This window comes from Xenopus laevis, chromosome 3L (assembly GCF_017654675.1).
Source record: "Xenopus laevis strain J_2021 chromosome 3L, Xenopus_laevis_v10.1, whole genome shotgun sequence".
In the NCBI taxonomy this organism is placed as follows: Eukaryota; Metazoa; Chordata; class Amphibia; order Anura; family Pipidae; genus Xenopus; species Xenopus laevis.
This window is the reverse complement of record NC_054375.1, coordinates 123,386,942-123,403,222: the sequence shown is the minus strand read 5'-3', so window position 1 is coordinate 123,403,222 and position 16,281 is coordinate 123,386,942. Positions and strand designations below refer to the sequence as shown.

Here is a 16,281-nt window from a genome sequence, read left to right as displayed (position 1 = left end):
CCTCCAGCCTAAAGTCTTAGCCGATTAGCCAAAGAGAACCACACCAGATTCTGCCTTCCATTTATACCCTTTTGGTCCCTCCCTCTTTTCTAGAATTTTACTCCCAGTGGTGACTTGCAGTAATTACACCCTTAAATATGAACAACAAAACTCTTTGCTGCCATCTATTGGTTAAAAAATTATATACATTATATGCAACAACCTACCTAACATGTTGGTTATCCTCTTACAAACTTCCTCCCAATAAAAGTCCCACACTAACGCACATTGGTAATCACAAGCAAACCCACACATATACAGTTCCTCTTCTCTATACACAATCACAGATTTTACCCAATCTGTTCCACACTGTCCCTGCCTAAATCTGCCCCTCGCCTCTTTATTGAAAGGAAGGGAAGATATAGTCAGAAAGGTGAGCGCAATCCATACTTTTCATGTACACCTGGGCTTTCCGTAGATCTGTTGCTGATCTTCAATTTCAAGCGAGCTGAGATAGCCAGCACTGCAGTTCAGCCATAGCCCGAAAGCCCAAGTTGGAGATCTCGTTCTTCATTATACATCATCAAAAAGGGTCCAGATGAACTAATTCTAAAATCTTGTGATTAGCACTGCAACCTCTGAATAGGATCCTTAGAGGACACAACCAAGGTCTCTGCGTGTGCTTCTCACTTTCCTATTATATGTATGGCTGTGGCCTTTAATGAGAACGCTGGGTGCCAGTGCAGACAGCGAGCAATTTATTCTCTTCTAATGTAAAAATTACATTTAATTATGGGACTAATGTTGCCAGCTGTATAATGTTATGTGTCCTGTTGCACTAGAAATTACTGCATGATATTGAACTGGCTGGGAATTTTTGTGCTCATCCATTTGCTTCTGTAAGATGAAGTTTTATTTCTAAGATTAAAATATATAGAATTAAATATTCTCTTTGTGATAAGCTACAGATTCCAGTGGCCATGCATCAGAGGCAATGCAGGTCTGCATCTTATCCTACAACCAGTGATGAACCTTAACAATAGTAGGGACACTTTTAAATGTTCTATAGGATTCAGCTTTCACAGGGATGCACTGCTGAATTCTTATTTATTCTTTATATTCTTAATATTGATTCAAATCCTGGTTTCTGCACTAAAAGTATAGTGAATGTGGCATAAAATGTATTTGGTATATTTATATTTTGAACTTTACTCAACAACACTACCTGGGCTGTGCAATTAAAGTACATGAAAATAATGGTTTCATGGTTTCTGCAAAGTAGGAATATTACTAAATATCTGTTCTACCAAATCAATGAAAGTTTATTAATGAGCTCATGCATTCCAGACCAAAAACAAGTCCTAAACAGGAAGTTATAACAACTATAAATAATATTTACAGAGTTGTGGGTTTATTGCATTGCCTTTGAGTAGAGATGTCAGGTACAGGAACAGATAAAGTAAATGGTAAGAGGAATAGTAATAGCAGTTATTAGACAATACAGACATTAGACTATGCAGGTAAGGGATCTATTATCCATAAAACTCAGAAAACACAAAACCTGCCACCACTTAACTTAAAGGTGAACCACCCGTGTATAGGCACTGGGGAGCCTATAATTTTAGTATGTTATAGAATGGATAATTCTAAGCAACCTCAATTGACCTTCATTTCTTTTTTTTTTATAGTTTTTTTCATTTGTTTGCCTTCTTCTTCTGACTCTTTTCAGATTCAAAATGGGGATCTCTGAAAAAATGCTCTCTGTAAAACTACAAATGTATTGTTATTAGGGATGCACCAAATCCACTATTTTGGATTTGGCTAAACCCCCGGATCCTTTGTGAATACCGAACTGAATCTGAATCCTAATTTGCACATGCCTCTGCATATGCAAATTAGGGGTGGGAAGGGGAAAACATTTTTTCATCTCCCTGTTTTGTGACAAAACAGGGAGATAAAATTTGTCACGCAAATTAGGGTTCGGATTCGGTTCGGCCAGGCAGAAGGATTTGACCAAATCCGAATACTGCTGAAAAAGGCTGAATCCCCAACTAAATCCTAGATTTGTTGCATCCCTAATTGTTATTGCTACTTTTTTTGCTCATATTTCTATTCTGGCCCTCTTCTATTCATATCCCAGTCTTTTATTCAAATCAATGCATGGTTGCTAGGGTAATTTAAACCCCAGCAACCAGACTGCAGTGCTCACATTGCAAACTGGAGAGCTGCTGAATAAAAAGCTAAATACGAGAAAAATACTGCTGCAGCACCTCTTGGTTGCAAAAAGTGAAACATTTAATTTATTAGGTCAGACAGCCAGGCCTAGTTGTCTGACCTAATAAATTCAGTTTTTCCCATTTTGCAACCAAGAAGTGCTGTAGCGGTATTTTTTCACGTATGTCTATGTAACTCCTGGCAAGGGTTCCCAGACTGCATGCAACCCATCTCACAAGGTTATACAAGGAGGCTGAAGCACAAACAATTTTGATCACTGAATAAAAAAAGCTAAATAACTTCAAATAAACCATAAATAATAAAAATGAAAACCAATTGCAAATTGTATCAGAATATCACTCTCTAAATCATACTAAAAATTAACTGAACGATGAGCAACCCCTTTACCTTTCTGGTCCCTAATGTCACTGCCCCTAGTTGTGCCCCTAGTTGTGCCACTGAATAAAAATACATCAGAGCTACAATGAGGAGTAGACTGAGCAGGCTGCTTTGTTGGATTAAATGATTTCGGTGCACCTCAGTAGCCATGTAGGGACAATTGATTTTTCTATGTATTCGATGTACAGGTATTGCCATCATAAAACAGTTCTTAGAAAATCCTTGCTGCTTTCAGGATTCAGTATCAAATGAAACATTACTGTGCTTTCTACTCAGGGTCAGGACTGTTCTGCACTGTGTTCTCCAGGAACATTTGGGGCCGACTGTTTGTCAGTGTGTAACTGCCAGAACGATGCCGCCTGCTCCCCAGTTGATGGACTCTGTGTCTGCAGAGAGGGTAATACTATTATGGAAATACTCTAATGTCATTGGACTGAAAATATGAACTAGACCAACTCCCAGCCAGACAAAGTAGCAGTTTAGTTTTACAACTACAGTCATATTTGCTTTAAATCCCAAACACAATATTTCCATTTGAATTCATGCAGCACGCGAGTCTACAGTATTATCTGTGTACCCTTTTTTTTTAGCTACAGGATGCAATCTATTATCTAAGCAAGTGTCGTTAATCTCTTTTTAATGAAACCGTCATCATCCTCTCCTTAGAGCTTTGGGTTTTCTGTAGATTTAATTTGGATTCAAATCATTTTCAAAGTTAAAACATGCAAATGGCACAGACATTGTTTCACCATGAAATAAAACCCTGTTTAAATGGGACAGTAATCATGACTAATTAGCCATAATTAACATATCAATAATTTTAACACTTTATAATCCTCCATTCTCACTGAAAAGGGATATACATAGTACAAGCATGGGACCTATTATTCAGAATCAATAGACTTATAAAAAAGGTGTTCAGTGTCGAGTGCAGTAATAAATGGGCTTTACTTACCCAGGATAAAGGGGGGTCCAGGTGCTTAAGCCCCAGACCTTCAGCTCGGGGAGGCAATTTGTTGCAAATAGTTAATAGTAAAGGGCTGGCACATACCAGACCACACTCCGTAAATTGATGTAGTAAAAAAGGTTTTATTGTAGCAAAAACATCACAGCAAAGGCTTTGATGTGATGTTTTTGCTACAATAAAACATTTTTTACTACATCAATTTACGGTGTGTGTGGTCTGGTATGTGCCAGCCCTTTACTATTATCTATTTGCAACCTATTACCCAGAATACTCTGGACCTGGGGTTTTCCTGATAACGGATCTTTCCGTAATTTGGATCTTCATATCTTAAGTCTACTAGAAAATTATTTAAACTTGAAATAAACCCAATAGGCTGCTTTTGCTTCCAGAAAGGATTACTTATATCTTAATTTGGATCAAGTACAAGGTACTATCTTATTATTACAGATTATTATTTAAAAATTGGATTATTTGGATGAAATGGAGTCTATGGGAGACAGCCTTTCCATAATTTCTGGATAATGGGTTTCCAAATAACGGATCCCATGCCTATATAGAACAAACAGGTATTCCATCTGGCCAACAACACAAGCATGGGTTCTTTTTAAATACATCTATTTTGTGGCAGAAGTAGAATCATTTCTCGACCATGACCTCCTGCAGGACTAATGTTGTGCACAAGAACTGGCTTGATAAGGTGGATAAGATAAAGCTGCAAATAAAATATGATTTTGTCATGTTTCACACACTAATAGTGAACTGTCAGCCTGTGAGATTAAAGGGAAAATATATACTTGTCTTGAACACAATCCCAATAAATGGGGATTGTACTAAATATATTCTGCTGCAAAATAAATGTCTTTGCTACAGTTACCCTATCTGTGTTGTCACTCCCTGTATATTATGTTTTCTAACAAATTAATTTGTATGTCTGCTATCACCTCCTGGGGGAAGTAAGATTGTGTATAATTCACCTCCTTGTACTGTACGGAAGAGAACACTAAATTAATTTCACCCTGACTGACCCTGCACATTTCCCAGGGAATCAGAAAATATAAAAACAAACTATTCTACATTAATACACTATGTCATGTAAGTGTTACTGTAAGTGCTACTGCCAGCTTCCTGATTGGTTAGATTATCCTCAGCCCAGGAGATCCCAACAGTTAAATATCACAGAGTTAGAATTAACGGAACATAATTAACAATTTACTATTATTAAAATGTTATACTTGACAAGAGGAGGTGATACAATGAAAGGTAAAGATATAAATGGAAAACAGTGATAGCAGAATGGGAGAACGACTGTAGAAAGAGACAGCAAAAGAGGATCATGTTAGAATCTAGTAAAAGAGATGACAACTCATGTGCATCAATGAAACATTCCATTTGGGCTAACTCCTGAGACACATATAAAAATGAAAATGAATTCAATTCATAGTGAACATGAGATTAAACACGTCCACTATAGCACGGTAGAGAGCTTTTGAAGAAAGCAAATTTAGAAGTTGAAATGTTTTATTTCTTGTATTGCAAAGTGAAAAACTAACACTAAGGGGCCCATTTACTTAGTTCGAGTGAAGGAATGGAATAAAAAAAACTTTGAATTTCGAATGTTTTTTTGGCTACTTCGACCATCGAATTGGCTACTTCGACTACGACTTCGAATCGAAGGATTCGAACTACAAATCGATCGACTATTCGTCCATTCGATAGTCGAAGTACTGTCTCTTTAAAAAAAAACTTCGACCCCCTAGTTCGCCACCTAAAACCTACCGAAGTCAATGTTAGCCTATGGGGAAGGTCCCCATAGGCTTAGCAGTCTTTTTTTGGTCAAAGAAAAATCGTTCGATCGATGGATTAAAATCCTTCGAATTTTCCGTTGCGAATTGCGGTAAATCCTTCGACTTCGATATTCGAAGTAGAAAGGATTTCCATTCGGCAGTTGAATATCGAGGGTTAATTAACCCTCGATATTCGACCATAAATAAATTTGCCCCTATATTCTGCAAAGCCAAAATCTTATTTCTAAAGGGTCAATGCCATGAAAGTAAACATAAATATTTATGTGAGAGATTGCTTATACAGGTATGGGACCTGCTATCCAGAATGCTCCGAACCTGGGGTTTTCCAGATAATGGATCCTTCTGTAATTTTTCATTGTCATACTTTAAGGGGCAGACTGATCAAGGGTCGAATTTCGAGTTCATGGGAGTTTGCAAAAACTCCCATGAACTCGAAATTTGGGAAAAAAACGACCAATCAAAATCAAAAGAAATGAAAGTTCTAATTTGGGTGAATGGGATTGACCTGCAAATTCGAATCAAATTCGAATCAGATTTGAATCAAATTCGAATCAAATTTGAATCAAATTCGAATCAAATTTGAATCAAATTCGAATCAAATTTGAATCAAATTCAAATCAAATTCAAATCTAATTCGAATCTAATTTGATTCGAGTTTTTTTACCAAAAAAAACTTGATTTTCAGGAAGGCTGCAAACAATTCTAACTTGATCCCAGGACATCCCCCATAGGCAACAGCAATTCGTCAGGTTTAAAGTGGCGAATTGTCAAATTCGAATTCTTTAAGGACCAGTACATGATAAATTTTCGAAAATCGAATTCGAATTTTTTTAAAAACTCAAATCAAAGTTTAACTATTCCCTAGTCGAATTCCACAAAAAACATGAAAATTCGAATTCGAAAACGAATATTAGAATTTTCCCTACAACTCTTGACAAATCTGCCCCTAAGTCTTCTACAAAAACATTTAAACATTAAATAAACCTAATCGATTGGTTTTGCTTCCAATAAGGAGTAATTACATCTAAGCATGGATCAAGTACCTGGTACTGTTTTATTATTACAGAGAAAAAGGAAATACTTTTTATAAATTTAAATTATTTTAATGAAACGAAGACAGCCTTCCCATAATTCAGAGCTTTTTGGATAACAGGTTTCCAGATAACGGATCCCATGCCTGTACCTTTATCTTGTAGTTCTACAAACTCTTTTAGCTACCTTCACTTTTCTATCAATGCTGCAATCTAATGGTCAGTATAAATTGCAGAGTGGGTGGGAATTTTGTGAAGACATTTTATGAATAAATATATTTATATAAAGAATATGAGAATGCATAAACTCTCTGGAAATGTAATTTCCTTGTTGAGACTTTTGGCAAACATACCACCTAGGGGCACATTTAATATGGGTCAAATATTGAGGGTTAATTAACCCTCGATATTCTACCATTGAAGTTAAATCCTTCAACTTCAAATATCGAAGTTGAAGGATTTACAGCAATTCGTTCGATCGAATGATCGAAGGAAAAATCGTTCGATCGAACGATTAAATCCTTCGAATCGAACAATTCGAAGGATTTTAATCCATTGATCGAACGATTTTCCTTCGATCAGAAATTGCCTAGAAAGCCTATGGGGACCTTCCCCATAGGCTAACATTGATGCTCGGTAGGTTTTAGGTGGCGAAGTAGGTGGTCAAAGTTTTTTTTAAAGAGACAGTACTTCGACTATCGAATGGTCGAATAGTCCAACGATTTTTAGATTTTTAGATTCGAAGTCGTAGTCGAAGGTCGAAGTAGCCAATTTGATGGTCGAAGTAGCCAAAAAAATACTTCGAAATTCAAAGTATTTTTCATTCTAATCCTTCACTCGAGCTAAGTAAATGTGCCCCCTAGTGTATCTTTTACAACTTGAACTGAATTGTAGGAAGTCATTTTGCCATATTAAAATGTAATGCTTTGCTTTTTTCTGCAGGTTGGCAGGGGTTAGACTGTTCTATTCCTTGTTCTAGTGGCACCTGGGGGTTGAACTGCAACCAGACCTGCCAGTGCCTAAATGATGCCTCCTGTAATCCCGTGGATGGGATCTGTGCATGTGCCCCAGGATGGATGGGTGAATTGTGTGATCAGCCCTGTCTGGTAAGGAGAAACAAGGTGTCCAGTCTCAAGTTTAAGGTCTGTTCAAAACAGAATTCAGAGGAATAAAGGGACCTGCGGTGACATAGTGGCAGATGGTTAATGTAACTTTCAGTCCCCATACCATTCTTTAAATGCACTTGTAACACACAGCCAAGCCCGTGCCACGAGACTAAATCTTCACACAAGAAGAAAATGATCACTGCCAAGTTTCTGCATTTTTAATGTTTATGCGGTTAATGGATAAAGGCAAGTTGGTATATTATATAAAGTATAATCATGGCTTAACGCATTTTACAAGCATCGAGCTATTAAAATGACATCTTTACTATCACGATTAAAATTCAATACAAAGATCACACCCAGATACTTTCAATGAGAAGTTAGTGTACATAAGATATTTTGAGTATGGAGACCTCCTATGTCCAGTCTAAAACTGGTAACATATTGGTTACAGCCAAACATATACATATGAAACAGCATTTACAGTAAACAGCTTTGTATTGTAAATGCCCAACAAAAAAAAACAGCTCAATTGCATGTTTCTAAATGCCATTCACACAGCTACTTGAATCGATACATGCTCCTCTAGTCTTGTACTTGTCTGCAAAAAAAACCTATGTTACTCTTACTTTTGTGCAAGGCTTAAAGTGCAGGTAGCATGGACTCAAGGAAGCTCTCTAATTAGTACCTGCCTTGACTTGAAGCTATTGAAACATGTGCTAATGCTGCTTCGAGTGTTGTTAGCATTGCCACTCAGGCAGTTTGTGTGCCTCCATTGATGCCAGAAAAATGCTGGGTATAAACTGTTGGGTGAACCTGCAGATAGATAGCTGAAGGCTGGCACTATAATAAGCAGGGCAATATAACAGATGATCAATAGGATAACCACTTAACTTCTACCAAGGACTTGGGAAGCACCAAATCCAGGAATTGGTTCAGTATTTTGGCCAGGATTTGGCTTTTTTTTATCAGGATTCAGATTCGGGCGAATCCATGTGCCGCATCCTTAAAATTACGTAACTTTTTGTAACACAAACAAGGAAGTAAAACTGGGTTGGGTTTATTAAATGGTTAGGTCAACTTGACATGAACTTTACGTATTTTATAAATGGGCCTGTTCAAGTCAAACAGGTTTTTAATTGGTCTTCATTAAAGGGGAACTATAGCGAAAATGAAAATTGAATATAAGCTTCCTCATACTGAAGTAAGAAACTTTCCAAATATCTGTCTTCATGCAGCAGTTGAGTGTCATATTCATTCATTGACAGTTAGATCCAATATATTCCTTCCTTCCTTTCCTAGCAGATGTATTAGAGCTGACTCAAATAAGTGATTCCCCGGGCCCGGGGTTTCAGGTAAATAACTGCAATCACTTTGGGGCGCCTAACATGTGGCACCCCAAGTGCTGCAAGCCTTTCCTTCTCCTTAAATAGAGTGAACTCTAATACATCTTTTAGGCAAAAGGAGCCCCCCCTATAAGATATATTGGATCTAACTGTCAATGATTATCTGTCACCCAACTCCTGCATGAAGAAAGAATGAAGAGAAACAGATGCTGAGAGAGGAATAGTGAAGATAAACTTGATTATTTCAGAAACGATATAGAACTTTAATTGATTGTATTTAAAAAGTTTCTTATATCAGTATGATGAAGCTAAATTTTTATTTTCGCCATAGTTCCCCTTGAATTTTTTTTGCCTGTTGTTTCCAACCTGCAGATCCAAGTGCTACCTGGTTTGTCAGGGTCGCTAACACTTGAAACTGAAAAACAGATTGTGAGGCTTCAGTCTTAATGTTGCTCTTATTTTCTTATTGCCTGCTTTTCTTTACAGGCACTGAATAATTCATCTTCCATAACGATTTTAAAATTGCTCCTTGGTATCTAAGTTAATTAACACTTGGCAACCAGTTAACTATTTCAATTCTAAGCAGAGGAACTGCAAAACACAAAATGCAAACAATTCAAAAACTCCAAAAATTAACAATAAAGACCAATCTCATATTAGCTTAGAATTCTACTGTCAACACCATACTAAAAGTTAATTTTAGCTTGAACATCTCCCACTTGCCACTTGGTTTTTACTTAATGTACAGGTATGGGACCTGTTATCCAGAATGCCCGGGACCTTGGGTTTTCCTGATAAGGGACAAAATCTGTAATTTGGAATTCCATTATACTAAAAAAACATTGAAACATTAATTAAACCCAATAGACTTGTTTTGTCTCCAGTAAGGGTTAATTATATCTTAGTTGAGATTAAAGGGGTTGTTCATCTTTGAGCTAGCTTTTAGTATGATGTAAATATTCTGAGACAATGTTCAGCTGGTTTTAATTTTTTATTATTTGTGGTTTTTGAGTTATTTAGCTTTTTATTCAGCAGCTCTCCAGTTACCAAATTACCCTAGCAACCATGTATTGATTTGAATAAGAGACTAGAATATGAATATGAGTGGCCTGAATAGAAAGATGAATAATAAATAGTAACAATAACAATAAATGTATAGCCTTACGCAGTATTTGTTTTTAGTTGGGGTCAGTGACCCCTGTTTGAAAGCTGCAAAAAGTCAGAAGAAGAAACCAAATAATTCAAAAACTATAAAAAATAAATAATGAAGACCAATTGAAAAGTTGCTTAGAATTGACCGTTCTAGTACAAGATAATGTAGATAGTGAGAAAAAGAATCATTTTTAAAAATGTGAACTATTTGATTAAATTGTAGTCTATTGAAGATGGACTACCCATAGTTTGGAGCTTAGGTTTTCAGATAACGGATCCTATACCTGTATATAAGGATAAACGGAGAAAGGAATGGACAAAAGTGACATTAACATAGACAAAATAATAGTGGTGTAACAACCGAGGAAGCAGACCCAGTGGCTGCAGAGGGTCCCAGGGGGCCCAGTGGGGGTTTGCTTTTGCAGGGGGGGCCGGGTCCCCAAAGTTATGCCCCTGCAACAGAGCTTAAAGAATAAGGATGAAATTCAGCTTTAACATCCTTTCAGTAAATGGAGACAAATATCCTGTACAAGAAAATGTGGTCTTTCATATTAAGGAAAGATTTGTGGAATAGTGTATTTTTTAAGTATGGTGTAATAAGCACACTTTTCTACATTATGCACATGGTGTTATGTGAGCTGTATAGCTAGTTTAGATTGGACCCACCACTAAGAACATAATGAGATAGTAATTGTGCCAGGCTGGGTTTATAGGAACTGACTGAAGTGACAATGAATAGACATAATTACCGAGGGTAAAAAAAGACTTCCATCAGGTTCACCCCTTTCCTTTTAGAATCTTAATTATACTCTGTTTCTTCTAGTTGACCCAGAAAAAAAATCCAATGCTGTCTCCCATAGGCTTCAAAACAAATTTTTTTTCAGAGTAGCTATAGATCCACATTAGTAACCTTGGATTTACTGGTTTATTGAGAATTCATCCAGCCCTTGGGTTTAATAGAAAATAGTAAAATAATAACGCTTCTATGCTAGGTTTATTAGATCAAAGCTATTTTGGGCAGGGCCCTCTTTACCTCTTGTATCAGTTATCCATTGTATTTTTGTAGGCAGACTATATGTTCAATGTTCACACCCATTTAGGGCAGAGACACAAGCTCAGATTCGGGAAGATTAGTCGCCCAGCGACAAATCCCCTTTTCTTTGGGGCGACTAATCTTCCTGAACTGCCTCCCACCGGCTAGAATGTAAATCGCCGGCGGGGTGGCAATCAGTGCGATTCATTTTCCTGAAATCACCCGAAGTTGCCTCACGAGGAAACTTCGGATGACTTTGGAAAACAAAGCGTACCATTTGCCATTACGATGGCGATTTAATTCTAGCCGGCGTGAGGCAGTTCAGGGAGATTAGTCGCCCAGCGACAAATCTCCTCTTCTTCAGGGCGACTAATCTTCCTGAACTGCCTCCCACCAGCTATAATGTTAATCGCCGGCAGAATGGCAATGAGTACGATTAATTTTCCAAAGTCACCCAAATGTTGCCTCACAAGGAAACTTCGGGTGACTTCGGAAAACAAAGCATACCATTTGCCATCCCGTAGGCAATTTAATTCTAGGCGGCGGGAGGCAGCTCAGGACGATTAGTCGCCAAGCGACAAATCTCCTCTTCTTCAGGGCGACTTATCTCCCCGAACTGCCTCCCACCAGCTATAATGTAAATCGCCACGGCGAGATGGCAATCAGTGTGATTCATTTTCCAGAGTCACCCGAAGTTGCCTCACAAGGTAACTTCGGCTGACTTCGGAAAACAAAGCGTACCATTTGCCATCCCGCCAACGATTTCGATTCTAGCCGGCAGGAGGCAGTTCGGGAGATTAGTCGCCCGGAAGTAGAGGAGATTTGTTTCTGGACGACTAATCTTCTCTAATCTGAGCGTGTGTCTCTGCCCTTAATGTTCAGCATTAGGGAATATGTTGGTGCTTTATATATACATGTTAATGAATACATGTTTATATTAATAACTAAATTGTGTTATTATATATATAATAATTATAAAGTATGGTAATGGTATTAGGATGATTTTGTAAGCCCTCAAAACAAATGAATGTAAGATTGCTTAGAGCACACTTTCAGGCATTTTTGCAACTTACATAAATAATTTTTTATACTAGATTTTAGACTAAAATAATCAAGTCAGCCTGCACTCCTTAGGCTTCACTCACCAGGTGCAGATAGGTAATGTCCACGGCATTTCCCATAGTATTGCAATTCAAAAATGTACAAAAGCATACTGACGCACTCTGGGTTCAATATCAAAAACATATAATTTGATTAATAGTCATTTTTAACTGTCAATTTAATGGACCATTAAACATTTGAAATGTTTTGATATTGATCCATGAGTGTGTCAGTATGCTTGTAGCAATTTTACACTGCTGTTTTAATGAAATTAAAAATATGGCTCCTGCTAGTCAGTTCTGCCAACCTGGGAGGAAATTTCAGAGAACATTTCTCTGGCCTTTTCTAAGCAGAGTTTCCTTAAAGGGAAAGTTAAGTCTAAAATAGAATAAGGCTAGAAATGCTGTATTTTGTATACAAAACATAAACATGAATTTACTGCACCACTGGTCTAATCAAACAAATGACTTATGCTTTCAAAGTTGGCCACAGGGGGGTCACCATCTTGTAACTTTGTTAAACATCTTTGCAAGTCCAAGACTGTGCACATGCTCAGTGTGGTCTGGGCTGCGGCTTAGGGATTGTCATAAATTATCAAACAGCACAAGTCAAATAATATCTGCCAGAAGCCGATACAGCAAGACTGATTAATAATCAGAATATACAGACAGCACTGGGTCCTGTGTTGTCATGTAATCTAATGTGGATTTTATAGTTTTTGTATTGTTTAAAGCTCCCCATAGACGCAAAGATTTCTCTTGCCGAACGACCAATTTTAGCGAAGTCCGACCAATCTTTCGAAATTATCGTGCGGTTAGTGGGATTCGAATGATCATACATCTTATGATTTCTCGGCCGACATCTGTCAGAAAATTGATCGGCCAGGTTAAATCTTCATCGGTCCCAGTGCAATCTATCTATGTTTGTAGGGCCAAGCAGGCAGCTCTCCTTTGTTTTCCTGGCAATATCGCCTGAAATGGTCTTTTTAGTTGATGGACAATTTGTACGATTGTTTCGAGACAATCGTAGTCTCATGATGACGATTGGATCTTTTAAAAATCTTTACATCTATAGCCAGCTTAATACAAACTTTCTCAAACTCTGCAGAACCAGTGGCTGCAGCAAAATAATACTCCAAATAGAATCCCAGTTTATCTGTTTAAATCTGGCTCCATGGTCCTTGTCCCTGCATCTGGAGTTGGAAACAGTAAAGGGGATGTAAAGGCAAAAATAAAATCCAATACAAATCTCTACACAGTCGCCAACTGCTGTACAGTGCAACAAACAAAGCTGCTTGAGTTCTGCATGGCTGGTAAGTAAGGTGGGGGCTCCCCCTGCTGTTCATAAGTATGATTGTTTACCTGCACAGCAGTTAGGGACCGTCTGACTATTCCTATCCACAGCACTATATGAAAGGAGATTTCAATGCATACAGTCAAGTTTCTTATAAAAACGGTACACTTTTTAAATTAAAGTATATTGGAGATAGGTTTCTTTTTCATTAAAGAAAGTAAAAGTGGGATTTTATTTTTTTGCCTTTACATGCCATTTTACATGCCATTTTACATGCCAGGGGAGAAGTTCTACTACTTCAAAATGATACAACAATATTTATTAAATCTCCAGATAAAATAAGGGGTGCCCTGACCAAAGGTCCAAACTCCGGTTAGGTGCTTGGTATATTGGGTTTGTAAGAATGCAACGGACTAATAATGGTTGGGTTTGTAGGTACACAGTGAAATTATAATGGCAACAGGCTAGTTTTGTAAAAGCACTGCAAAGCTACTATATTTCCAGGCTGTAAAAATGCAGCTAAGTAATTGTGGCGGGGTTTTAATAACTCACTGAAGTTATAATGGTGCCGGACTGTTTTTTGTGAATGCAGTTCGTTTATAATAATTATGCCTTAACATGTTTTATTGTGTTTTACATAAACAAGCAAGATTTTAACAGAAGTCAAATACTGGGCTATGAAGCAAACTTATACAGCTTAGGATGTCTAATGGCATGGAAATAACAACAAGCTACTGATAATTGATGGCGGCACCACTATAACAGTTCTTAGAGCTAAAGCAAAAAAATGAAATTAAACCAAACATAACTACGCTCAGCAAATATTAATTGATAATCAAGAAAAATAAACTGTCTTACAGCGATAAATGGGTAGCGGTAAACCTCAGGCATATGGAATTAACCATTACAAGACAAGTCATAACTGCAGTAGTCCAAGTGAGCGAGATTTGTAACTAGAGTCAAATGGGTCCCAATAATCTGACCAAGTATTAATAAAAGCTTGCTTAAAATGGGGTTCAACAGTCTTAATTCTTGTCTAGTGATGGGCGAATTTGCACCGTTTCGCTTCGCCGAAAAATTTGCGAATTTTGCGCGAAATTTGCAAAACGGCAAAAAAAATTTGCGGGCGTTTCGCGAATTTATTCACTGGCGGCGAATCGCGCAAATTCGCACCTGCCAAATAAATTCGCGCCTGCCGAATAAATTCGTCCATCACTATTCTTGTCGCTTCTGGCCAGAATAGGTGATTTAAGAGAGACAAGATAACTTTTATTGACGTATTTTGAGATAACCAGTTTAAGAACAACAGTTTCTTTGTAGCCAATAATTATGCATTACTATTGGCAGACAGGAGAAATGACAACAAATTAATAGCAATAAAAAGGACATACAACTGACCCATTTGTACTATTTTACACAGTTAGATACCAAAAAAAAAGAACTGAAAATAATTATACCTAAAATAAAAGTATTAAATCTTTAACTTACCCTTTACAGGTATTGTGCTTGGGAGAGACCAGCATTTGACACACACACAAGCTTGCAAGAGGATAAAGAAAAGTTCTGAGGGTCATACTAAGTGCTCATAGAGCCATTTATGCATTATTATACATTTAGTTCTGTGGGATATGAGATATGGGCAGATGCTACAATTTAATGGCATCTAAATGCATGAGGATTAAGGAACTTTGGATTCTCTTAAATGACCAACTTGATTAATTTTTATGTCTCTTTTAGGATGGAACTTATGGCCTGGATTGTACGGAACACTGTGATTGTAGCCATGCAGATGGGTGTAACTCAGTCTCAGGCCACTGTCATTGTCTACCCGGGTGGACAGGTAAATCCAAGGGGTCAATGGGAAAACAGTATATTGTTGAAAAAGTTGCATAAGTAGCGTGGAGGATCACTTATTTGTTTCAAAGTGTGTGAAGTTTTCAAAATGAACTAATGTCTGTCTCATGGCTCTCTCAGGAGACACACTTTAGGCCAAAAAAAAAACAACATTACGTGCTTGTCCCACACACGGCTGTGCATTTGCCTTCATGCAATCAGAGCCGAGCACAGCCAGAGGCTGAGCAGTCTTCTGCGGTAAATTAAATAGATATTATCAGCTTAACAAACACACAGCTCACCGGCTGCTCAGCACTGATTGGTGTGAGAGCCCCAGGCAAAAAGGCTTGTGTGTACAGAGATTACTGACCTCAAGCATGATGGAGATGAGGTGCTTGGTGGGGGGTGCATGCAGGATCAAGTACCTGTTCTGCCCCTGCCTTTTATATAAAATGCAGTCATACTCACAGCTGCATCAGTCGTCTCCTTCTCCAAACCTGCCCTAGGCTGTTGGTATGCAGCAATGCTGCTGGATTTACTGCATATCACTTCTTAGGGCAGAGACACATGCTGCGATTTGGGGAGATTAGTCGCCCGGCGACAAATCTCCTCTTCTCCAGTACGACTAATCTCCCCGAACTGCCTCCGCTGACTTCCCGCCGGCTAAAATGAAAATCGCCGGTGGGGTGGCACTCGGAACGATTTGTTTTCCAAAGTCCAAAGGAAACTTCGGGCAACTTCGGAAACCGAAGCGATCCAAGTGCCGTCCCGCCGTCGATTTTCATTCTAGCCAGCGGGAAGGCAGGAGAGGCAGCTCGGAGAGATTAGTTGCCCTGGAGAAGAGGAGATTTGTGCGACTAATCTCCCCCAATAGCAGCGTGTGTCTCTGCCCTTATGGTCCCTGTATATCCTAAAATGTCTTTGTAGGTTTAGCTGTGATGTGTATGAATAACTGTCATGCACTGCAAGCACATTATATTTAATATCTTGTGAAATCCAAATTTACAACTGCAAGTTCTGGT

The 16,281-nt window shown here is 38.0% G+C and overlaps 1 protein-coding gene across 2 annotated transcripts in view; it reads left to right on the top strand.

Moving 5' to 3' along the window:
- The window catches only part of megf11.L (multiple EGF-like-domains 11 L homeolog), a 211,457-nt gene that overhangs the window by 156,608 nt on the left and 38,568 nt on the right, over positions 1-16,281 (top strand). For both annotated transcript variants that reach the window (XM_041586899.1, XM_018253298.2), the window contains exons 11-13: positions 2,869-2,989; positions 7,338-7,501; positions 15,164-15,266. In XM_041586899.1, coding sequence (XP_041442833.1) covers positions 2,869-2,989; positions 7,338-7,501; positions 15,164-15,266 — 388 coding nt within the window. The remainder of the gene's footprint in view (positions 1-2,868; positions 2,990-7,337; positions 7,502-15,163; positions 15,267-16,281) is intronic.